This window comes from Phodopus roborovskii, unplaced genomic scaffold, assembly GCF_943737965.1.
Source record: "Phodopus roborovskii unplaced genomic scaffold, PHOROB, whole genome shotgun sequence".
In the NCBI taxonomy this organism is placed as follows: domain Eukaryota; kingdom Metazoa; phylum Chordata; class Mammalia; order Rodentia; family Cricetidae; genus Phodopus; species Phodopus roborovskii.
In genome coordinates, this window is record NW_026126407.1 from 36,248,836 (window position 1) to 36,274,920 (window position 26,085).

Sequence of the window (26,085 nt, forward strand, 5' to 3'; positions counted from 1 at the left end):
TCTTTTTTTATGGATTAGTCTCTTTGCTAATAATGAAAAGACCCTTCAGATGTCCCCTTAGAGTGAAAAGCTGTTCTTACAGTGGATGGAAGAGTGACTTTTTCCCATCTAAAATTCTCTTTTTAAAATTAAAATTTACATTTTACTCAATGATGTTTTTTCTGAGCATACATTTGAATGTAACATCCCCTCCTGAGAAACTGAATAGTGCATATTTTCTGTATATTGAATGACCTTGTGTACAGTTCATTTTGAATACTGATACTATTAGTGCCATCTTACAGTGTCCATGGCAAGTACCAGTAGACCCAGTGATATGACAGTGTGGAATTTAGAAGTGAATGTTAAAAACCAGAAAATATTCTCAACTCTGTCCTCCTGTTCTAAACTGTTCAGAGTCATAATCACCATTTGCAACTGCCAGCTGCTCATTCAAGAACTCTCTGCCTGCCTTGTGGTATAATTATTAAGACCACTATATAATGAAAAATCTGAAAGTCCCACTGTGCAAAAGGGGATTTTGAAGATCACTGACATTCTGCCCCAAACACACACTGCTAAAACTGAGTCTTGGGGCTTGAGCTACAGGCTGTCTCCAATCCAAGGTAAAGCTGGATTCATCAAGCTAGAGCTCTCTGTACCCTTAAGCCATCAATATAGAGATTGCTATTCTCTGGAAGCAATCCTTTGGTAAATAGTTTGTGAACTATCATCACATTCATGATGTTCTTTCCAAATCTGTATTCTTATGAGATGTTCCATGTTACCCTGCCAAAGGCAATTAGAAACAGAACGAAGTGTAACTGAGAGCCAGTCACAGGAACAAAACTCATGTGTTTGGTTTCCATTAGGACGGCATTCTCAAATAATCCCTGAGTCTTAAAAACAGTCACTGAGTGTAGAACTGTGACTACTAGAGATTATGAAGGTGTGAGGTATAGAGGATGAGAGAAAAAAGTTAGATAATGGGTAGCAAACATAGAAGGAGCTAGCTCCAATGTCTCACACCATAGGGAATGTGACAATTCAAGATCACCTTGTATATCATTGGAAGAACTAGAAGAGAACCAGAAGGTTCCTAGTGAAAAAGTATTAAAACATTAATTTTTCTACTTTAAACAGGGTATATTGCATGTATTGGATTATCATATTGCACTTCATGAATGTTTCCAATAACAATAATAGTCCTTGTTCCCAGGCTGAGAAATATGAAATACTCTATGAAGTAGTGTTTGTATATGGGTCTTGATATTACAGTGTGCTCTCTAGGAGGCAGCTGAACCTGGCTGCCTTCCCCTCTCCTGACTCGGGTGTTCAGCCCTACCTCCTCTTTAAAAACCTCTTTGAGGTATTCTTTGACTCTGGGGAGGAAGCCGGCTAGAGCTTGTCAATCTCCAGAAATATCTGTACTCAGAGCTGGTAGAAGTGAGGAAAATAGACAGCTTGTATATTGTCCAGGGAGATTTCAAAAATCATGTCAGGGTCCATTTTTGTTATGTCTCCCTAGGTACCCTTTGCCAAAATTAAATAAGCATCAAGCTATCTTGCAAATTCCATTGCAGCAGAGGCCCTACCAATCCTTAATTTCCTTAGGAACATGAAACTTGCTGGAGGTGTTGCATTTTTTTCTTGTTGTGAAATAATTCAATATTAATAGGAAGGTGGTTAATAAAAATTTGATGCTAGCCCCTGCTTCCCAGAGCTGCTCATGGAACACACACTTTCTCTTCTTTCTTTTATTTAATACACATTTCATAAGCCTTTCAGGGTTTTCTCCGGAAGAAATTGTTTCCTGACAGTAGAAACTGTGCCTCATTTTCTATAATCTGAGACACTATCAATGTAAAATAAATATTTTAAAATAACTCATGCATGGATAAATGCAGGCATAAGAATGAGAAACTATATAAGAGTTTGATTATTTGTTTTAATGTTGAACCCTATGAGACAATATTAATTCACTTTCTTTTGGAGATCTGATTGTCGCGTTTACCAAGTTAGTTTTCATTTGTAGCCAAGAGTAGATGCTGAAGTTTTATGAACTTTGGTGTCTACAGGGGAAGAAAATTTTCACTCTTTCAACTCCTATGCATTTTATCCTTGTACTGCAAGATAACATACATCTTAAAGTTAGCCTGGATCTTCTCTGGATATATCTATCTGATGATTTTTCCCTTCCATTGATATTCATTATTGAAGTAAATCTATAGATCTATGGTTTATAGGGTTTTTATAGGGTTTTGCCATTATTTATTTGTGGTGAACTTCTACATCAGTTGTAAGTTTTCCTTCCTGATATGTACTTCAAGAATTTTAGTACAACTGAAGGTAACCACATTTTAATGTTTATAAGGATTTCTTGTGGAAATTGTCTGGGCTAGATGTTCTTTTTAAGGTAGGGGTTACCTTTTCATAGTGATCCTATTAGGTTTAGTTAATCAAAAGTAACATTCTTTCCACTCTCATTTTCGAGCCACTAGAAAGAATACTTTGCCTTCAGATCTGTGCCCTCCTCCGTGTGTGTGTGTGTGTGTGTGTGTGTGTGTGTGTGAATTTGTATATGGGCATGTGTCATGCTTGTGTGAATTAATCAGAGGACAACTTGTAGCAATATTTTTTTCTTCTTATACCATGTGGGGCTAGGAATTAAACTCAGGTCATCATCCTTGGCTACAGTGCCTCAATCTGCCTAGATATTCCCTTAATCCTTTTTTGTTGCCATTTTTAATTATTTGTTTCTTCTCCATTTAAATCCTCATAGAAATTTTTCATAAAAATGATTTTGAGATGTAACTTTTCTCAGTTAGATTCTTTCCCCTCCCCAATCTTTGCTTCTTGCTTGTTGGCCCCTTCTCTTCCTGCCTCATTTACCTCTTCCAGTATTTCTATGTGGTTTCCTGGTTTGCATTCTTCATCCTGATTTAGATTTTGCTATTGGGTTTTCCTATTTGCTTATCTGCATCTTAGGTAGATTTCTCTGAACTCTGCTTGCATTAACCCTGGCTTTTTTTTTTTTTTTTTTTTTCATATATTAGCTGTGCAGTGCTTCAGTTGAAGGAAAGTATTGCTTTTGTTTTTTGTTTTGTTTCTTTTTTTTAACTTTTAAATTTCTGTTTTATCCTATATGACTTTTTAGACAGAAGATAAGATAGATCTGGGGTCATTTTAGTCTTCCTTCTCTCTAATGCTTACTTGGGCAGAATAAAACATGGGTGATTTCTTGTTTTGTTTTGTTTTTCCTCTCATTTTAGAGGTGAAATATACACATGACACACTTCTCTATAGTGCCAATACCTGAGAAAACTACACATAGAACAATGTGGGGAGTAATATGTAAATAGATGTCATTACATTCTGAACCAAAAGTATTCTATTTCTATATTAGAAATTAAGAATGTACAAAGTATGTCAGCAATATGATGCTCATTTTATAGTTGTTTGTAATATATATTTGGGAGAATTTGTCATTCAGTATAAGATATTGCTACCATCAATTTTTATACTTGAAAATGTGAAAAACTAGAGATCTATCCGATGGTAGGAGATGATTATTTCTATAAAAGAGTAGCACTAAGCTTGAAGCAAAGGCATTATTAATGATGGTTATACCTGTATGTGGAGATACAGGTGTTTTCCATTGTTAAATGTTTCTTACCATCCCAATATTACTAGCCAATTTTAATTGATAACTGAGTGCTCTTAACCTGGCACTGTATACGTCTTTAGAATAATTATCACAGTCATCTTAGTAGCTCCATAAGGCAGAAATTATTGACTTCAGTTTTCTGCCAAAAGAACTTAAAACATTAGAATATCCATTGTCACAGAGCTCAAGAAGACAATAACACAATGTAGACCCATTTCATTTCAGTCTGATTCTAAAAATACAGCCATCTTCTTGCCTCTTGTGATTTCTAGAAACATCTTGATTATTTAGCATGTTACAGCTCTAATTTAAAAAAAAAAATCTTTAAAATCCTCAGAATTTTATTTCAAATTCTGACCACAAACTTAAAACAAAGACTAAAAGGAGAGAACAAAGACATATCTGGGAAAATTCACAAAATCATAAAACATTAAACTCCAATTAAACTCCATACTTCATTGTATACTGTTGATCATTCTCTTTAAGAAGGTATGTGAAACCAGATCTTGAAAAACAAGGGTCTTGTTCATCGAGTCATAGAGTATTTACTCTTTCAAGCTATCACTCAATCAACTTGGCACATAAGAGGCAAAATTTCTTCACAATATTCTCATGGTGAGAGGACGTTCTGAATTTTCTTGGTGTTTTATCCAGTCATCAGACTAGTCATAATAATTTGCCTAATTTTTTTTTTTTGAAAAATGCAACATTCTTCAATCATTGTTGTAATAGTCTAAATACTGACTTCCATTCAAAACGAGTGCCATTCCTCCCAGAGTAGTGCTGGGTCAAAGCAGTCTACTTTCATTTCTACAAGAATTTGATGTTTAAAAGTCACAGCAGAAACAACATAATCATGATAGCCTTGAAAGCACAGATACCATAGGTTTCAGATGTTTGAACAGATCGAGATGAAAACGATGATTAACAAACTCTCATATGTCTCAATCCCAGAACCTATTGCCATATCTCAGGTAAATTCTTAACAAACAATAGAAATTATAAAACAATGAAGTACTAAAACAAAGAATCCATCTAATATAGCACTCACACCTACAACCAGCACAAAGACCAAAGAATGAAATGTCAATACTATTGAAGCTGAAGTATTTGAAAATAAAATGTGGGAACCCACCAGGCATCAAGTCCTCACAGGAAATGTTGAAAGGCAGTCAGTATCAAAACACAAAACCAAAGCATGCTAATGAACTAGTGCTGTGTGATCAAGTGGAAGGCTGAGTTATTGCATTCTTTCTTCTCCTCTTATTAAGAAGGTAATATGATGGACTGTTTGTCAACGAGGTCACAGACATGAGGATTCAGTACCCCAGCCCTAAGTATTAGTAAAAATAGGCTGAAACTTGATTAATTACCAGTTTTAAGACAGAATACTTCCAATTTTGTCTTTCTCATCGTAATAGTGCCAGCCCTGTCAAAATAACGCTTATTTATAAAATAACAATATAGTAAGGACTTGATGCAAATATAAAAAATTTGCTTACAAATAATCTAGGGCAGAGCTTAATGGTTCTGGATTCCAATATTCCCAGCAATAGAAGGGAAGTTTAACTGCTTACTCTCTCAGCTGTTCAAAACACCCAACACTACAACCAAGGAAAGCCAAGCTATATCATGATACTGAAATCTCTCCATATAAACAACAGGCATGTCCAAATGCACCCTACATACTTTATTCTCTAGCATTGCAATAATTTATCAAATCTGATGTCCACACAGTTGTATTATATTGAAGACTCAAGTAGTTGTCAGAGGAGATTTCTCTTAGACATAGGCATGTGACTGTGGATTTTCTTCATGGATACCAAACATTATTTTAAAGGGAACAGCTAAACAAATTTGTTCCAAAAAGACATAGTAATAAATGGATTAAAAACTGGCTATTTAACCATATACAGAGAGAAATCGTAATTGGTACACCGTCTAGTTGGGGAGAGGTTTCCAGTAGGGTCCCACAAGGATCGATACTGGGTCCCATTTTGTTTAATATCTTTATACAAGATCTGGAAGACAAAGTAGAGAATGTGCTAATTACGTTGACTGATGGCAAAGACCAATACTAATGGAGAATGGGAGAATGCTGATTAGTTGGTTTTCAAAAGAATTTTCAGAGTAAATTCTAAGCAGTAGGAGTGCACTGAAAAGGTCTTAATTACTTTGCATTACAAAAGATCCAGCAAAGTCATAAAGACAATACAGAGTCACAACACCCTAATGTAAAATAAAGAACATCAAATGGGGATCCTCTTTGGAAGAAAACTAGTGGCTGTAAGTTCAACAATACGAAAAGCAGTTGGGAGGGATTTCAAAAGTGCAGTAACCAAGGCTGAAAAAGCAAGAATGACTAGATTCTCAAATATACAAATACTTAGCAAGTAGCAGAAAAAGAACTCAGGAAATCACACAAAACATAAAGCAGGGAAAGGTGTGTGTGTGTGTGTGTGTGTGTGTAAACTTTAGCCATGAAAGCAAACAAGCCAAAAGTAAATTCTATCAGAAAACACACACACACACACACACACACACACACACACACACACACCTACCTGCAATGGCTCACAGATAGGGTTTGCTCACACCAAAATAGATTTTGCATATTTTTCTCATTTTGGGGTTATGGGATGAATCATATGTTTTGAATTACTGTAGAAGACACACGGGGAAAATATCAGTAGATCGCATGCTGGTTTGAAGTTGATTTTGAAATCTTAGTAGTTTACAATATAGATTGTTACATAAGGAGATGTGAACGAGACACTGGTTTGAAGTTGATTTTAAATTCTTAGTAGTTTACAATATAGATTGTTATATAAGGAGAGGTGAAAGAGACACCCAGTTATGGATTTTTATGTGCAGGTTGCTGGGGTTTGAATTAAGTAAGCTGATTGCACAGAGGGACTAATGTGGAACGAGAGTTGTAATTTTTTTTCTTTTTTTTTTCTTTTTTTTCTTTTTAAATCAGTGCTGTGGAGCATACACTAATTATGGTCCAGGAGACCCACAGCAGGTACAAAGGCCTTGCTTAACTTTCCTATGCAATGTAGCTATTGTATATTTTCATTATTAGCTTTGGTCTCTGAGTTACTTAAGTGACAGGATGGGAAGTGCTTTAAAAGCTGAAATATAGTTAAAATAATAATAACAGCAAATGATAAAGAGAAGAAAAGAAAATACAGGACCAACCCCACCTATCCCTTTTGACCTTCCCTGTCTTACCCTACCATGACCTTGGTACTGTGCAGTGTAAAAATCACCACAGCTGAACACACCCAGTCTTTCCATTTCTAGGAAGTCATCAAAGCAGGGGGGAAAAAAACTAATCCCTCTCCTAGCAGCTGATTCTTTTCTTTGCCAGAGGAGATAACAATACTTAGCTGATTATGTGTTCAATCTTGGGGAAAATAACCTTAGAATTAAGCTTGAAAAGAAGGGACGTTTCTGATAAGAAATAGTGGCATTATGCATGATACCAGCACAAAAGAAAGGATTGCATAATCAGAACTCAATATGGATCTCTCTGACCTTTCAGGCTGGGTTGAAAGGAAAGTTAGTATCTGAAATGCTACATTGGCATCTTTTTGTCTTAATCTAATCAAAATGATGTGCTGCCTATGAAATGACTGACAGAATTTGACAAAATAGGTTTGCTATAAATTTTATAGCTAATAACCTTTGAAAAGGTGGTCCCCTAACTGTAATTGTAATTTCTGACATACATAAGTTCCTTTTTAGGTAGTTCTCTACTTTGGTGATGGAAAATCAGAGGAGTCAGTACCCACTGGTATGTAGATGGCCTATTTCATATAAAAGCAGTGGTACTTAAAATATTGACACATATTACTTAATAAATGGCTACTAGGTGATGAGGACTCTTACTCTCTTTTCACATTATCATAATAATCTTCAAATAATCTCTTCATAATATTACAACAAAGGAATTGACCCTACTTTACAGATGAGCAATTGAAGGCCAGATAGGTTGACTCTTTCTACTGTCACATATGGCCCAATATTAAACCTGATTGTTTCCAAACTTGATGTGGAATTATTGTGTTTGATAGCTTTACTGAGGTTCTGATCAAATAAAATGGTCAAACCATGTGTTCAAAGATTAAGGAAACCAACTCAAATATTATTTGGGGGGCAGGGGGAAAGAACACTGTTGGGTATGCTAGGCCAAATGATTCTTCAGCATGGGAACCTATTCTAGGTACTACGGGATGTTTACTGACACCCTTGGCTGCCACACATGAAACACCAGTAGCAACAGCCTTCTTCTTGCTTGGAAAAAAAAAAAAAAAGTCTTTAGACATTGTCAAACTTCTCTGGGGGGAAAATCCCCTATTTTGAGAACCACTGTACTAGGAGCTGCCTTGGCATTCTTATTTCTCTTTTGTCTGCCCTGTGCCCACCCTCAGCCAGGAGGATTGACTTTTCATTATTACAAAGTGCCTATCCCATGAGCTATTCTCTGCTTCCATCTGGAAACAATTGAATTTACAAGTTTGTAAGGCTCCTTTAGGTTTCGTTTATTTAAAATCTCCACTGCTTCAATCTTAAATTTATCATTTAAATGTAAATTGGTATAAAAAGACCAGGTAGATGAAGGTGAAAAGGATCAGATGTTATCTTATTAAGTCAGTCTTGCATTAGGCAATTGTTTAAACTCATTTCCTAGGAGACAGTTTTATTTAGTGTTCTTTCCGTTGTCTTTACTTAGGATACAATATTTGATAAATCATGAAAAGGATTTAACAGTACTCTTATCTGTCAAATTGAGAAAGCCAAAGCAATATGCTGGCTGTTTGCTGTCTACCAGCCTAAAGATTCCAGCTATGGAATACCCAATCACTAGCAATACAGTTCCTATACTCCTTGCTTATTGGCTTTCAAAGATTACATACAAAATCTATCAATACTAATAATATCTTGAGGAAGGAGTGTCTTTAATTAAAAAATAGTCCACAAACAAGTATCAGACCTATGGTAAAATTGGGAAGATGACTCAGGAGCTTTCATGGAGTGGGCTACAAGTAAATTCCAGTGGTAGTGCTTACTTTGTTCTCTCCTTGGGATTAAACTGAGTCAAAGACTTTAAGATGTCTGTGATCAAGTTAATCATAGTCAATAAGTTTAATAAGTAGAGGTGGTTTAAGCACATTCTTCTTCTCCAGGATATCAGCATGAACTATTTAATGAGTCCTGTATTATATACTATTTCAAAAACACAAGGGCAAATGTTAAATGAAAATATTTTATCTCAAAAAGTTTAAACATGGAAAATAAAGAAATGTGTTCATAACTATTCTGTTTAGGGAAGAAAGCACTACAATAGCAAGCAAGTGAAGTTACATTAGTATCAAAGACACCCCTCCACTGAGACTGCTACTAAAACCCTGGAAGAGAGGATCCTCTTGTTTGTTTGTTTTTGTTTTTTTGGGTTTTTAGTTTGGTTGGGTTTTTTGTTTGTTTGTTTGTTTGTTTGTTTGTTTGTTTTTGAAACAGGGTTTCTATGTATTGCTTTGGTGCCTGTCCTGGAACTAGCTCTGTAGACCAGGCTGGCCTTGAACTCATAGAGATCTGCCTGCCTCTGCCTCCCCAGTTCTGGTATTAAAGGTGTGTGCCATCAACGCCCAGCTATCTTAAACTGGATAGCAAGCTAGAATAACCCAGTGAACCTGTAAAATGTATGATGCCCTGACTTAGGAGAAAAAGAAGATTCAGTCTTTCAAAACTCTCTTCTGGAGATTCCACTAAGATGAAAATCTGTCTTCAAGATTAAACAGTGTGTAAACTTGTGCAGTATTTGGTCCTGTTTGACTTAATGAAGTCAGGTGTGGGGGAGGAGGTGTGGGGGAGGGAGGTGCTCATGCAGGGAAGTGCTCTGGACAAGGTATTAAGTAATCTGTGTCCCTTGAAAAAAATTACTTGGAGGAGAAAAATATCTCAAGTTGTTGGTAGGTAAATAACACATTTCTAAAGTTGTTTATTTCTATTTTAAATCAAAGATAATGTGGATCTCTGATCCATAGCTCTCATTTAGTATGAACAACAGTTTAATAATGCAGTTTTATTTTATATTTAAGGTCAGGTACCAGCAAGTACTATTGAGTAAAATGAAATTAAGTTTTTTTTTTAAACAAATTTAAACGAATAAGTAAATTTAGAGAAATGTAAATTAATTATAACATGATTCTAATATATGGAAAATAGCTTGTGTAGTTATCAGTCAATGAAGTTTGAGCACCCCTACTGTTAACAGAAAGGGCATCCAAGCACTTATTATCTATGCAAATTTGGGAGGATATTTCCATTCCCTTCTCTGGGCCCTGTCTTAGGAAGTCTATCAAGCTCTATTGCATTGCTCTATGAGCATAAGCAATGAGAACTATATTCCATATAAATGTACCTTGCTGACATCCAGGCGCATCTTTTCATTGTTGGCATTAGCAGCTTTCTCGGCCGCTTTCTTTTGACGCTGAGGTCCTCTCCCAAAGAAGATGTAGTTGACCAAAGCATATTCCAGAAGGGCCATGAAGACAAAGACAAAGCACCCCATTAGGTACATGTCGATGGCTTTTACGTAAGGGATTTTAGGGAGAGTCTCTCTGAGGTGGGTGTTAATTGTGGTCATTGTTAGGACAGTTGTAATACCTGGGAAAAAAGTAAAGTGGAAAAATTAGAGTAATAACATTCATGTTTCCTTACTGTTCTTACAAAAGTTGGAAAGTATTATTTGTGTATATATACTGATATATTTGATGAAGATTTATCATACAGCAGCCTAGTGTCCCTCCCTGGAAATATGCATAAATTAACATACAATGAATATGAATTGTTATGGGAAATTTCCTTTAATATTTTTCTATTTGTAGTTATTTATGCCATTGGGGTTAGAAATATGAATTAAATATTATGATAGACATGTATGTTTGAGCAAAATTAATATAGAAACGATCCTAGTTCCTGAAATGTCAAGGGCAAGAATGTAGATTATAGGGGTGATTTCTGAAGAATGAGTGGCTATTTCCCAGGCAACCGGAGACTGGAGATGAAAGGTTACCCAAGACTCCAGAACATAATGAGTGGGAAAAATTCATGCAAAGGTTGGTTTTGAGAATGTTCACAGCTCTTTAACAAGATTTCAAGATCCTCCTAGATCTTCATAGAGAATAATGGAGGTCAAATGAGGGTCTGCTAAATGAAAGAGAGCACCAATTGCTTGCCAGAGGCAGACTGGGGAGCACAAATACGGACATATTGAATTTAGGAAAGTCACCCTGGTAGCAGTGTGAGGAATGGAGGAACACAGCATAAGGCAGGGACAGAGTACCAGTTAAAATGTTTCCATAATGACCTACATAAACAATTAAAAGTGAAAGTACAACTTCAGAAACAGTTCTGAGACCTATGAATACATCATACAGATGAGAAACAAATTAGTGCAAACACTCAGAAACTGAAAGCAGAGGGTTAAAAAAAAAAAAAAAAAAAAAAAACAGGAACCAGAGTGCCCATGCTTTTGAGTTGGACAGATGAACACATCACACACAGATGTGAGACACAGATATGTTATAGAGGTCCTTATTGGAAATGTCACTCTGGGTCAGGCTCTAATCTCTTGTCCCGTTTTCTGGCATCACTAACAGTGGAGAACAGTTAGTCTCAAAGCTGTCACTGGACAATAAAATAATCTGAAGTTCAGAGTTCTCTGTATGATACACTCTAGCTTTGTAGCAAAATAGTGATGAGAAAACAGACAGGGCACAGAGGCCGTGGTCACACAGGTGGGAAATTGTCCTGACACCATCTGAACTCAAATGCCATGAACCTTTACCTTCCAAGCTACCCTAAATCACATCTCAAAATGTTAATTTCATTTTCCAAAGACTACTCTGGTGAAGTTTTCTCATTGATTCTGTTTCCTTAACGAACTTTATTTTGTTTTTAGTAGAATCTCACGAGTAGCTACAGGAAATCATTCTTGACTCCAGTTTTGCTTTAGATAAGGTGTTTTCTTATAGATTTCACATGTTCTTAATAACCGTTTTGAAACACTTTCAATTTTCTTTCACTCCTTGTCATTTCTACTACAGGTTATACATTACTCAAACTGGCATTGTTGACTTTAATATTAATCATTTGAAAATAGTTGTGTACCTGATAATAAGTGATTCAAATATGAAGATATTTTAGGCACTTCTCTTTGTTACATCAGATACTAGAATTTAATTTATGAAAGCAGGATTTATTGCTTCTAATCTTTGCATAAAACAGCACAGAGATATGACTACATATAGACCTTACTCCAGTGACTCTTTCAATGCTTAGTGGAGACCATCACAAAACAACTAAATAGAAATTTTATCTGTGGCTAGTCTACACAGGAAGTTTACGTTACTTTAAGAAGACATGTGACAGAGACTTAATTTATTCCTGGCAGTCGCTGCTCCTCCCTCCCACCCTTACACTTGATCCATCTCAATCTAAGCTAACCGCATTCAATACTACCCCCATAGAACTGAAATTATATCTTATCATTTGCCTATTTAGTGTCTCTACTTCACTAGGAATAAAAGTAAAGCTTTGAATCAAACCTCTAAGTCCCTTCATGACCTCATAGTCTCCCATCACCTATTGTCTTTTCTGGATATCTCTTCATGCTATCCTCTGCAGAGTCCTACCCATACATCTATTTGTTCCAACCCCTGAGCTATTGTCAGGTGCTTGGACTATCACCACTCAGATATTTTTTCTGAATCTTTATTTTCTTGAGATCTTTTCTCTTTAAACAACTCTTGGGTGAGATCAGCCTTGATCATGGTAACACTCCCAAGGCATAGCTACAAAATGTTGCTTATTTCTCTCTGCAAACTCATTGGATGTTATGTTTTATAGCGCTTCATTTCTTGTTTTCTATCTTTTTAAAAACTTGGCATGCCAAGTTTTAGGTTCATTATATTTTCAAACATTGTTTGTATTGCTCATTTTCCATCTTCTCCTCCAGCCTTGTTTCCCAAGTTACCTTTCCACTTTAGTACCCAACTTTCTGACTTCATGTGTACTCTGTCACCCTCTTCCCTTTCCTCAACACCCCTTTTTGTACCTTCATGATTACATTTCCAGCTTCATTTATTTGTGCACATTCTTACACATATAAACATTACAAATTATGGTTTTCATAAGTTAAAAAGAGATGACATTTTTTTCTTTCTGATAACATCACTTAATATAATTTCCAGATTAATATTTTTTTCAGATTTTATTTTTACAATGAAATAAAAATCCCTGTGCATATGAACCACATCTTCATTATCCATTCTTTTCTTAGTAGACATGGAGGCTACTTCCATGTCCTTGCTGTTAGGACTCTGGACTCTTATCCATCTTTTCTTGCTAGAATGTAACATTCAGACAAGGAGAAATGCATTTTCAGTAGCTCATTGTGTTAGCACATGTTAGATGTTAAGCAAATGTTTTTTGATGCAAAATGAATGGTTTTTCTGTGAGTGTAATGACTGAATCAGGATCTTATGATGAAGTCAAACAATCCCTTATTTTAAAGGGAATAGTCAGAAATGCACATAGTAAAATCTGGGCAAGAGGTCATACAATTTACTTTACTTGAGTCTCATAAAAGTGTTTATGAAATGTAATTTATTCCCATTTAGAGTAAAGACATAAAAACAAAACCAGGCACATGATGAACAACACTATAATGGATGTCCCAGTATTTTGACTCTTTTGTCTCCTGCCTTCTACATGCTGCCTTGGAGCATGAATAAATTCTCAAAATTATTTTAGCTTATACATTTGTTATATAGTTCATCTTCATCCTGGGGTGGGGGATAAAGGAAACTTTTCATAGAAGAAGAAGCGTGGAGATAGATTGAGCAATTATGCAAGCATTATTACATGAAATATGTTTTGATAAGAGTATCAAACTGATGTAACCAATTTCATTACCAACAGCTCTACCTTTAATTTTGACATGGAAGAACTTTAATTTGTGTTTAATCAATTTAACGCTGAATCAGTTAATCATCAAAGTCTCACAGCTTGTAATGGAAAAAGTCCAGTATTTGTGTGTGACCAAAAATTCTGGGTGAGGAAAGTTCATCACAAACACACACACACACACACACACACACACACACACACACACACACACACACACAGGAGGGTAAGGGAAAGACAGAGGAGATGCAGAGAAGGGGGAGAGGGAGAAAAGGAGTGGGGAAGAGAGAGGAATTCATAGTTTGCCAATGGCCTACCTAATGCAACTCGTGCAGCGGAAGCATCATAGTTGATCCAGAAGGAGACCCACGAGAGGATGGTAATCAGAATGGACGGCATGTATGTCTGCAGGATGAAGTAGCCAATGTTTCTCTTCAGCTTAAAGCTGAGGGACAATCTGGGATAAGAACCTAAAGTGGCAATTTGAGAGCATCATCATTATCCATCAATCTTTATAGGGTAAGGTCCATAAAAAGTTTGTACTTCTTCCTTAAAAGTAGTTTTAGTTACTGGCAAGGAACATAGTTTTCTTGTAAATCCAGTTTGAGATCCCGGGTGTTTTAATGAGCAGGAGGTCCCAAGTGTGAAATATATCCTGTTCTTACCAGTAACTAAATAATCTTTGTTCTTCCTGTTCAGCCTCAGAAACTACATCAAAGACATTCGTCCTCTACAACTGTGAAGACAATGTAATTTGGAGCAGTTACTTGATTCCCTGTTTCAACTCCTTCTTACTACAATTAACCTGCATTTTTTCAAATATAAGAGTAAGGCTGTAGGTTTTAATAGCAGTAAAAACAACTTCAGAAACTCCAGGATGTAACTTCAGTTCATGGTCCGCACCTAGGTGTCTACATGGGTTTTCACAGTGTACATCCATTTCTTTCTTTAGCAATTTAATTGCTTGTGTTATTGTCTCTAGCAGTGGTTCTAAAAATATAAATTACAGTTATGAAGAAGTAATAAAAATATTTTTATGGCTAGAGACCACAATGTGAGAGGAGCTTAGTCAGGTGGAGAACCTCTAGTCTAAGGTAAAGAAATCACTCATTACCACTTTTAAATAAGATTTATAGAATCTAACAATATATCTGTTAGTATATACTAGGGTACAAAAATCCCAAACCAACAAAACACCCCCACCCCCATACCAACCAATACACGTTTCATAGACCTGAATCCTTTGATTGTGAAACTCTAGGAACCAAGAAAAAGAATCCTGAAAAAATATGCTGAAGTTTCTTTTGCTTGAACTCTTCCCCTCTACTACAAACCTGTGGAGAAAACCACCTTCTTGGTGATAAGTTTATAATCTACGATGGAGAACTGAGGAAGCTCAATCTTCGTGACCCCCGTGACTGCATTATCATCACCACGCCAGTAAAACTCAATGTCATCAGTTGTGTATCCATCTGTAAGAAGAAACACACATGAGTGCACAAAACAGAAAAAAAGCCACAGCTGTTTCTGAGCACCTGTGTAGCAGATGGCTTCTGTATTTATCAGAACCTGCAATAATAGTATGGTATGAGAACTAGCAATCTAAGCATTTTCGAGTCTACTGAAACACTTCAACTTCACACAGCCTTATCTAAGGGAAGTATCATTAGACCCACAGACCCACACAGATGTCAAAGTTTGAGAGAAACCCTCCACTTAGAAGCAGGAAGTGGTTCGATGTAAATCTATGTGGCTATGAAACTTCTCCATATACGACACATGATCACATTATTGCATGACCCTAGATCATGACTAAGGGATGATAAAAGGAGAAAAAATAAAGTATTCAAGTGGTTAGTTTAATGCTGCATGCCATTAAATATCCCTCTTCTAATATAGAATAGTTGAATTGTGACATATTTGGTTTCATGTCAGAAAGAGAAGTCATCATGAAGAAATGAGTAGTTTTTCAATATTCATGTACCACATCTCCCCAAAACATTTGTTTTTCTCACTGAAGATTTTTTTAAATCCTCAAAAATTCTACTGGTGCTAGTAGTTTCTAGTAGATCTGAATGGATAATGTTCCTTAAAAATGCACAGTACATTCATTTAATAATTTAGTGTTAACATTCATTTGACAATAATTTGTGGAACCTACAGGTTGCTCATTATTGGCTATTCTCAGGTGAAAGGATTCTGTATAATAAGGACATACTGCTACAGTGATACTTCCAAATCCTGAATCTTGTCATAATGAGCACAGAAACCAAGAGTTCAATGAATAACACATATCAGACTGTAAACAGTGTTTTCAGAGATGTGTGCAACAGAATCCAGTGTATATTAATAACCAATAGATTCATCTAACATTGCTCCAAACATATCCCTCAAGCCAAAGTATGTACCATGTCTTTACATATGGCATGTGATGATATACCACATACTGTGTTTAAAAATATTTTTTGCTGGATAGGAGAATGTTACATGTCTGGAAACTGGTCTCTAAATTGCAAAATCAGCAAAACAAATCAGAGACTATTTAGGTTCCTTGCCTTTAATATGTTATTAAATATTGCTGTATGGATAACCAGAATACAAGCCTCTTAATACTTAACTGCACATAGATCATGATCAATAGACCAATAACCCACCTCTCTCCTGAAAATAAAGGAGTTAAATCTCTAAATATCAAAAATAAATAAAGTAAAAGCTATCATTTTAAAAGATTATCTCTGTGTGTACTTATATATACATGTTTCTGTGTGAATGCAAACATACACGTGGTACACATGTGAGGGTCAGAGGACCAGCACAGGTATTGTCCTTGCCTTCCACCTTGTCTGAGATATGTTTTCTTGTTTGCTCTTGCGTCTGGCATATTAGCTATCCAATGAGTATCTTGGGAATCTTCTGTGTCTGATTTCTCACTTCCATAGGAGTGCTGAGAGTACAGGCATCCCTGGTAAATTTACCTTTACATAGGTTCTAAGGATTGAAATTTACGTTTCCAGGCTTGTGCAGCAAATTTTACCCACCGAGTCATCTCCCCATGTGAGAAAAAATAAATATTGTGATGAGAGTAGCATATTTTCCATTTTCTGAACAGATTGCAGTTCAATTCAGGTGATGGTAAACTTAAGGACATCTGAAGTTCCATCCATTCATAATTGCAGACTGGCTTTAAAATACAGGACCTAGTAAGCATTAGTATGGCTGGGTTCACAATATAGGATTAAGTTGAACTTTTACAAATGTTTGTTTATTTTAAAACACCCTAAACTATATTGAAACACAATTTTGGAGTTTTAATAATTATATTTTATCAGTACAAGTTATAGTGATCTTTTTAAAGGGAGTGCCTGGGTCCACATAAAACTTAGATTTGAAAGTAAAATTTCCAGATTTTATGTACATTCTAGTGGTAAGTTAATGGCACAATAAACAAATTCTCAGCAAAGTATCCATATCCCATTAAAATTCTCATCCCAATTCTAACAAGTGGCATGTCTCTCTCAAAAGACAAGGATAACTTTTAAAGATTGCACTATTCCTGATGTTAGGATTTCATGGTCCAGACTGGTATCTCAAATACAATCTAATTTATTGTCTGATTTTTAAGCACCCATCTCAGTTATGAGATAGTTCAGTCTCTAATAAAACAATTAACAATAAGAGAAATGGCTATAGTTCCTAGAAGCAATCAAACCGGGTACTTAGAAATGTATCTTAAAGTTAGACTTGTCATACATAACCATGAAAGGAAGTATTTGTAAAACAAGAAGGCACAATCAGTTCTCATGGGCAGAGTTTAGGAAATAGTAATTACCACTATGGACACCATCCCTTTTACTGAAAGCCAAAGCCTCAAAGTCAATGAATCTGGGCTTATCATCTCATGAACATAAAAATCAAGATGCTTGACAGAGGGACTTACTTTTGCTCTGTAGTAAGCATCTCAGATAACTGCATTTTGGGAGAAATGTGAAAACTTTGAGAACCACTTGTCTAGAACACAGGGATAATGATAACAACTACAACATAATAAATGTATTAAATGTGGCCCTTTATTTCTCTGGGAACTCAAAATAAAAATAATTTCTTACATCAATAACTACAATTATCTTTTAGGGAAAGAGTATTTAATGACATTGTTTTAAGTTTTGACTGCCTAGATTGTGAATTAATTATTTGTATCCTAACATGATGGCAGAAGAAAACTAAGACTACGAAAGATTACATCGTGTGTTTAAAGTCACCTATCTGGCATGTGACTGAGTAAGCAACAGTTACTATTTTGCCCAAAGATTGCACTCTCCCACTGTACAAACCTGCTAGGGTACATAAAACAAGGCCAAGTGCCTGTTCTGTAATCTAACAATGATAAACAACTTCAAAGCAAATTTCCCATATAAAGGACTAAGGTGAGCTAATGAGGACCATTTCTACCCTTCCAGCTTCCTCTTCTCTGTCCCTTCCTTTGTGCTGACCATCAGTGTAAATCTCATACATCCATGGACACAGGAATTAGAGAACGGAAGGCATTTCAGCAAGGTGGCAAAGGCTATGCTTGTTATTTGTTCACCCAGTGGAAACATTATTAAGAACAATGTCTATATATTTGACAGTGTTTGCTAGGAAATCTTGCTGGAAAAAAGACAGTAAAAACATTGTGTTAATAAAATGATGCCTTAATGCACATGTTGATTTGAGTAGACAGTTATTTATAATGATGATTTATCCAGGTATTTATACATTATGGACACACACACACACACACACACACACACACACACATATCCTGGCTGAGCATCTGTCTATGTACTAAATAAATACTTTCAAAATGGAGTTTAAAGTTTTCCTAAGAACATTTGAGGGTTACCCACAGGTTCTTCATCATATATTTCCCTCTGTGTCTTGCAAAATTACTTTACCTGTATTTATTCTCCATTATCTCCTATATAAATAAGGATAATGGTAGAAATAATAGCTATTTTATAGAAGTGCATTACAAGGAAAAACTGCATAATTTTTTGAGTGCTTTATTATTCAAATTTTTAAATTCTTTTCAAATTTTACACAACATACTTTGATCACATTTATCTTAATTCCTCCCCTTAGCTCCTTGCATACCTGCCCCTGGAACTTTCTGTTCTCTCATTATATTTTAAAAATGATAACCCATCAACTTCAACTGTGTTACCTATATATTTCTGGGTGTAAGGTCAGCTATTAGAGTGAAGCAGACCATCCAGAGGCTACAATGGTAAAGAAACTGAGAAATTCCTCCCAAAATTCATATACATTCATATAACTGTAGAGGAGGGATACTATTAATTTTTGATAGGTTTCAAACATTGATGATTAAAAATGAATACCATTTGTCTATATGCCATCTTGTGTGCTCTTGAGCAGACACAAGGGACTGTATGATGATAAAGTTAGTGATTTGACCACATTTGCAGAACTGTCCTAAAGAGTTGGAAACTGAGAGTGAAACATTTAAGGTCACTTTGATGACCAAGAGTTTGGTGGACAACACAATGATGCAGCACATAAACATATTTCTTGGCCACTGCTGGTCTTCATAAGCCAAATTGTATTATTTTGACTAGCTCAAGCTAATATATTCTAAGTGAAAACAAATGCATTCTCTCACACCCTCTCTTTCTCAAGATGAAAGAACAGTAATGTGTGACTGAGTAAGGGCAAGCAAGTTAAAAAGACAGTTTGATATACCATGTAGAATTGGCTTAAAACAGACCTAGTTTTCTCCTTCTTTTGAATTCCTCTCTAGAGGAATGTTTAGCAGTCTCATGGAGTGATTAAAAACTAAGCGAAAATACATGCAAATGACTTCCATTGCATTCGTAATGACAATAATTATATTTCCTTTAGAATATATCAGAAGGTAGCCATGTTCTGAAGTACTCCATTAACGTCTCATAAATCAAATTTGCCATTCATATTTTAATTGTAGAATTCCTAAATCTGAGGCATTACATTATTTTTGGTTCTTCATCAAAACCACAACCTATATACTAAATTTAGATGGGCTATGAATGGACAAGGCACAAATTAATTGCAATTGACCTGGAAGAAAGTTATATGAACTCACACCATGACATCACTTCTGATCAAGAATCACAGGTATGTACATTTATAAATAAATGTATTAATATCATGATTTGGAGACACTTTTGTTTCCAAATATCATTAAATAAATGTATTTATTACAAGATATTTAAGGAGTAGGAAAGCCACTTTTGAAAATGGATGCATAATAAATGAATGTGTTCTTACAAGTGTGACATTATTTTATTATACAACAGAATATTTTAAAAAGGTTTTTTCTCTTTACTGTCATTCTAGACATCTTACAATTTATTAAGTAGATATTCAATTATACCATTTTACTTTGCAAATAATATGTACCTATACCAAGACATTAAACCATGGAGACCAATGAAAACACTGATAAGGGATTAATTGCTAATACCATAATTTATTTTTGATAATGGGACAATTAAGTGGCTAATTTTCTCATAACTTATCTAAGCTTTGTTTCTCAGTAGTATTGGTAGATGTTTTTCAATTGTTATCCTCATTTACTATCATCACAATCAGTGCTTAGCAATTGTTTTAAACTACTAGTAATATCCTGTCCCAATTAGTTGGCAATGCATGAGAATCATAATCAATGGTATTGGGAAGTTCACAGTAGATATGAATCAGATATGAGTTCATTTGCTAGAGAATCATATTCAGAACCATTTGAACTCAAATTCACTACCTTTCAGGTATATCAAATAGCACTTTGAAAGACTTTAAATTCAAACACTTCACTTCTAAAAATTTAGCATGTAACTCCCTCTCTTTTTTATTTTCATGTGGTCACCATGAGCCTCTGAGAAACTGTTAGCAAATCATTTCTGTTCTAAGAAAAATTACTCTTACAATGAGCTTTATATGGAAAAGGGTTCCCATAATCAGTGCATTTGAGAATAGCAACACATTTGGGCCACTGGTTATAGTCACAAAACATTTGACACAGTAAAGGAAAGAAAACCACAAAATAAATAATCCATTTAATTTATAGCTTAGACTTGTCTGGCTAAAAAAAATAATAAGTATTTAAAAAACACCCATCCAAATGCAATCATTCCATTAAATGGTAGGTGGGAATAGTTCACACACTGCGAGAAAACCAAACATGGTCCTCCTAGCAATGCCCACCAAGTCTCCAGAGAAACATAAGACTTATGAACCCTTAGATTAAACCTTTAGTACATTAAGCATCCTTTTATCAAAATATGTTTCCAAGATAGAGAAAGTATTTTCAATAAAAGAGATGGAATAGCCTTTTTTGTTTTTATATTTTCCCTCTCCCTCCCTCCCATGCCCACAACTCCCCTCCCATAACCCCTCCCCTGCACAGAGAGGGTGATGCCTTCTAGGAGGGATAATCAAAATCTGTCAAGTCATTTGGAGTAGGGTCTATGCCCTCCACCCTGCCTGTAGGCTAAGGGAGTATCCCTCCATGGGGAATGTGCTCCCAAAGTCCTTTTGTGCAGCAGAGATAATATCCTGCTAGCACTGTCAGAGGTCTTGTAGTCTGTCCAGGCTTTCTAACTGAGACCCACTTTCAGAGAGTCTGAGTCAGTATAATGTTGGTTTTCCAGCTATCAGAACTGCCTTTTTTGGGGCAAAGCAGACAGACATTTCAGGGAAATAGCACAGAGAAATGGTTGCAAGAAAGTAAGCACCATTCTGACGTCTAAATCAAATGACCATAATTAAAGCCTACAATTAGAATAGATTTCAATATATACACAGGTTTCAAAGTTACAAAACTGTGTAGTATCAATGCCAAAGTCTAGAGGATTTTTAAGACACAGCAGTGGCTTTTTAAAGTCAATGATAAATATTGTTGAGATACTCAGTGATGTCTCTGACTGTGTGTATCATGTTCTTCACTCTGCTCTTTGGATGTAAGTGTTATGCTGTAAAACAATTGCTAGATTTCAAGCAGTTCAAATAATTGAATGAGAGAAGGTCAGGCTTGATTGTGTAGTGCGTGCTTAGAAAACATACTATAAGTTCATGACCCAACATTCCTGCATCAAAGATTGTGTGTGTGTGTGTGTGTGTGTGTGAGAGAGAGAGAGAGAGAGAGAGAGAGAGAGGAAACGAGAGAGAGAGATTACCACTCATAAAATTCAAGTCTTTTGAATTGTGAGATTATAAAATCTGTCATATTCAAATAAAATGTCAAATGGTAGACTTTAAAATCCATTTTCTCTGGCAAAACAGTATTTTTTTTAAAATTTCCATATGGGTATAGAGTAGCTTTGTGATAATTTATGGAAATTTAACTACAGCACATTTCTTTAAAGTCTGTGTTGTGTTTGGAGAGATGAAGTCATTAATGCAATGGTATAGATCTAAAAACCATTAAGAAATAATAAACAAAATAGCCTTAGCCATCCATAATAGTTGTGATATGTGTGGAAGCCAGATGGACAAAATATAGCCTTAAGCTTTTTATATGGCCATGGCATGACAGTAGGTTGGGATTGGTTCTAGATACTAGGATTCTTCCTGTGAGAAAGGAGAATATTTGTCCAAACACATAAGTTTTCAGGCTCAAAATAATATAGAATATTCAGAAAAGTTTTAGCTTAAAAAATAGGACAGTGCTTTTCAAATTCATGTGTATTGAAATCACCCAGAAATCTTGTTAAAATGCAGACTTGATTTAGATATGAAGCCTGAAATTCTGAAGTTCTATCAGAGCCCATGGGGAGCTGGTGCTGTTTGTCCAAATATCATCCTTAATATAGCAAGAGATTAAAGGATTTTGCAGAGTGAAATTTCTCTTCTCTGCTGTAGAGTCAGGTAAGGAATTCCTTGGGTCTAGCATGACAGACTAAGGAAGAAGGTCTCTTGAAAACAAAAGGTTTTATTGGATCCAAAATTAAAATGCCTTTTCCTGTTCTTTTAGAGATACTAGAAAACAATTATCAACAAGTAATACTACAAAGAACAGGGAAGAGGGCAGGCCCCAAAATTCTAGTACAAGTTTGTACTGAGGCCAATTTTATTCTTATGTTTACCCTCATAAAGTTCAAGAATACCCCATCCTCTCAGTAGTGAAAAACACCTTTATCTACATTCAACAGCAAACCAATTAGCAACCTTTCACATATTCCCCCTTCCTCCAATTTATGACACACAAATCATTACTGTTGCTTTGTTTAAAATTTATTGAGAGCCAGGCACAGTGACATATTTCTGTAATCTCAGCACTTTAGAGGTCAACATTGGAGGATTTTGTGTTGGAGGCTAGCCTGAGCTACATAATGACCTTGCATTTCAGTGATAACACAAACAGAACAAATGAAATAAAATTTAAACGGACAGTAAGGAAAGATTTTGAATAAAAACTAGTTGATGGTGCTTTTATTGTTGTTTTTCAAGACAGGGCTTCTCTACATAGCCCTGACTGACCTAGAACTTGCTCTGTAGACCAGGTTGACCTCAAATTCACAGAGATCTCTATCTGCTTCTGCCTCTTAAGTGCTGGGATTAAAGGCGTTGATGGTGTTTTAACAAAACAATATGAAAGGCAATAATAAAGAAACTATTTGATCTAGCTTTCCAGGTAGTCCAAAACTGAATGAAAAGCCAAAGGGTACATATCAAAAACTGATATTCTATGGCTTCTACCTGCTGCCTCATCTTATAGCAGCATTCTGTCTCTTGCAAATTTCTTGTTGTTGGCCTATGAGGAACTCTTTGACTTTCAGGGTCTGGTTTAAAAGTCTTAGTGATTTGAACTATTTCCCTCTTTACATCTAGTGTCCTAGAGTCAGCACTCTTTAAGGACCCATTATAGTGTTCATTCATTTACCTTTACCTGAGTTCCTTGTCACTTCCCATTCCTGCAGCTTCCTTTCTGAACACTCTAGCTGAGTGTCTGCCACAATACTTCCCACAGCCAAGTCTCTATTACAGGATTTATAGATGTGCTGGTATTAGTGACAAGATTGTCAAGAGACAAGTCTGGCTCTGCAGTTTTCTTTCTCTTTTGTGCAGGTCTTAACTCAAGCTAGCACCTGTCTTACGTGGTTGAAGTCAATTGTCAGTGTGGTCCTAACCCATCTACCTGTGACTCACCAAATCTCCTCTGTGAGCACAGTGAAGACCAGAAGTCATTTTCTGAGTAGCAGAGTGGTAAAATTACAAGTCTGAGCATCATCAGTGGCTTGAGATGTGCAAGTTCCATTCCTCAAGCACAAAGTCATTAAAAGAGTGACAGTGCTGTTAGTACCAGCCCAAAGATGTAGTTGATCAAGTTATAGCCAATGTCCCTGTGTTTAGTCAAACTTCCAGATGCTCTGGGTTTTTTCAAATAGGTATTTTCATTCATAGAGTGAGCCAAAGTATCCTTTGAAGGGCTTCAGAACTCTAATAATGATTTCCTCTGGGTTGATAGATTTGGGAACCAATCTGCCACATGAGTCTCCAGAGGGATCCAGTACCTACAGCTCAAATACAATAATGTTCCCTTGTGAAAGGTGGAAATAGTCACAGAAAACAGCATGCTAACTCAAGAGTGATAATGGAAGATGGTTAAATTAACAAGGCCAATTGAATGGCCAAGGAGATTAGCACAGCTGTGCAATAAAATGCCATCAACTGTGACACCAACCCATCTGCTTCCTAATAAGAGGTGACAAAGGAAGTTAAGACTCAGCTGACTGATTTGGAGACTGATATGTATCTTTCCATCTTAACCTACTCTTTTGCATATCCTTACTGGGATACAAGGTGAGCTGAGGATTGATTACACAAATGGTGGCAGGCAGGAAACTTATACTGAGGGATGCTTGGTCTAGAAAATCTGTTCATCTATGCTCATTAGAATAAAGCTTGACTAATAATGGTTATTGTGTGAGTAGTATATGAGCCCGTATTTGTAGCTTCATATTATTTTAGAGATATTCAATATATTTGATGTAAGTTATCTAGCACAGACTGTGTCGCCTTTCCTCAACCATGAGATCTTACTTTAACAGAGTTTACACTTCTTACATTCACAATGTGGAATGAAAGATGGCAAATATCAGATATTTACTATACATTTATTGAGACAGGCTGGACTTATGTTCTGTAAGAGGGCTTATGTACACAGTAGGAGAGAGGACTTAGAACTGATGGCTTATATGCCACTCATGTTGACAGATATGTGCAGTTATATATGGCACTACTGTTTTGTCTGAGGGACTTGGGAAGAATTTACTGAAATGAGCTAGAGAAGGGGCTTTATGAAAGAGCCAGTGGCTTATGTGATTGAAACATTTCCTCCATGAAGTCTAGTGCTTCCTAAGCATTGCCTCGCCCAGTCTTTAATTACTCCTCTGACACAGAAGTTATTTTCCTTATTTTATAGATAAAGAGCCTGCAGTTTAAAGAGGTTAAGTATTTGCCCTAGTGTCAGAAATGGGAACTAAACTCAATCCTCTTTAATACTGGTAAAGAATCCCTTGGTCAATGTAATTACTATCCCACAATGTAATACATAGTAATAAGTCTGAATAATTATGTAACATGGAATACTCTGTTGGCTTCCATGTTTACATTTTAGAGCAGTTTAGCTTATCTTTACTGAAATACTGGGTCAGCTGAGGACATTCATATTTAAGTATTCTCATTGTATTCACTCCTTTTTTGCAATATGAATTCATAACTCCTTCCATTAAGAGATAGACTCCTTCTCTAAAACCTGGATCTGAGCTGTCTTGTTTTTTAATGAGCAGTATTGCTGACACAGCCCCAGCTTGGGCCTCAGGAAACATTGTAGTTATGATTACTTTTTCAGTTTCATAGAAACAGGCCTTGGACAGCCTGCTGGATAATGTGGGGCATGAAGCATACTTTCCTTTATCATGGAGTCAGACAGTAAGTTCCCAGAACAATAATAGCATGCATGGACGAGCCAAGCTAATTTGTCATCTTTTAAGGAATAACGAAGATTGGTTTTGTTTTAATCCACTGAGTTTTAGGCTAGGTTTTAAGTAGAAGAAACTAAGAGAGGAAAACTAACCTTACTTAAAACTGAAAACAAAGTTGTTTCCCTTCTTGGAAATGTATGAAATTATACTTTATTACATTTTCCATTCCAGGAATGCATTCATAGTCATATCAAAGCATTGCTTCAGGAAATCTCCAACTGCTTTTATGAATCTTAGAGTCTGGACCAATCAGAACACCAATCAGAACACCTACCTGGATTATTGTCCCAATTTTGCAACACAGAAACCATAGAATTGTGAAAACAGAAAATGTGTCTTTCAGAGCTCATTTTCTATATCTGAAAACACATTATTGTCCTTAAGCAGCAATCCTCAAGTTTTGGCCTCTGAACTCCTTCATTTTGTAAAACCACTGAAGACCCCAAA

At 35.9% G+C, this 26,085-nt stretch overlaps 1 protein-coding gene across 1 annotated transcript in view; it reads right to left on the bottom strand.

The window, feature by feature from the left end:
- The window catches only part of Gabrb2 (gamma-aminobutyric acid type A receptor subunit beta2), a 222,549-nt gene that overhangs the window by 18,107 nt on the left and 178,357 nt on the right, over positions 1-26,085 (bottom strand). Inside the window, exons 7-9 of the mRNA XM_051180932.1 lie at positions 14,956-15,093; positions 13,939-14,091; positions 10,074-10,318 (exon numbers count right to left, since the gene is read on the bottom strand). Of these exons, the coding sequence (XP_051036889.1) occupies positions 10,074-10,318; positions 13,939-14,091; positions 14,956-15,093 (536 nt within the window). The remainder of the gene's footprint in view (positions 1-10,073; positions 10,319-13,938; positions 14,092-14,955; positions 15,094-26,085) is intronic.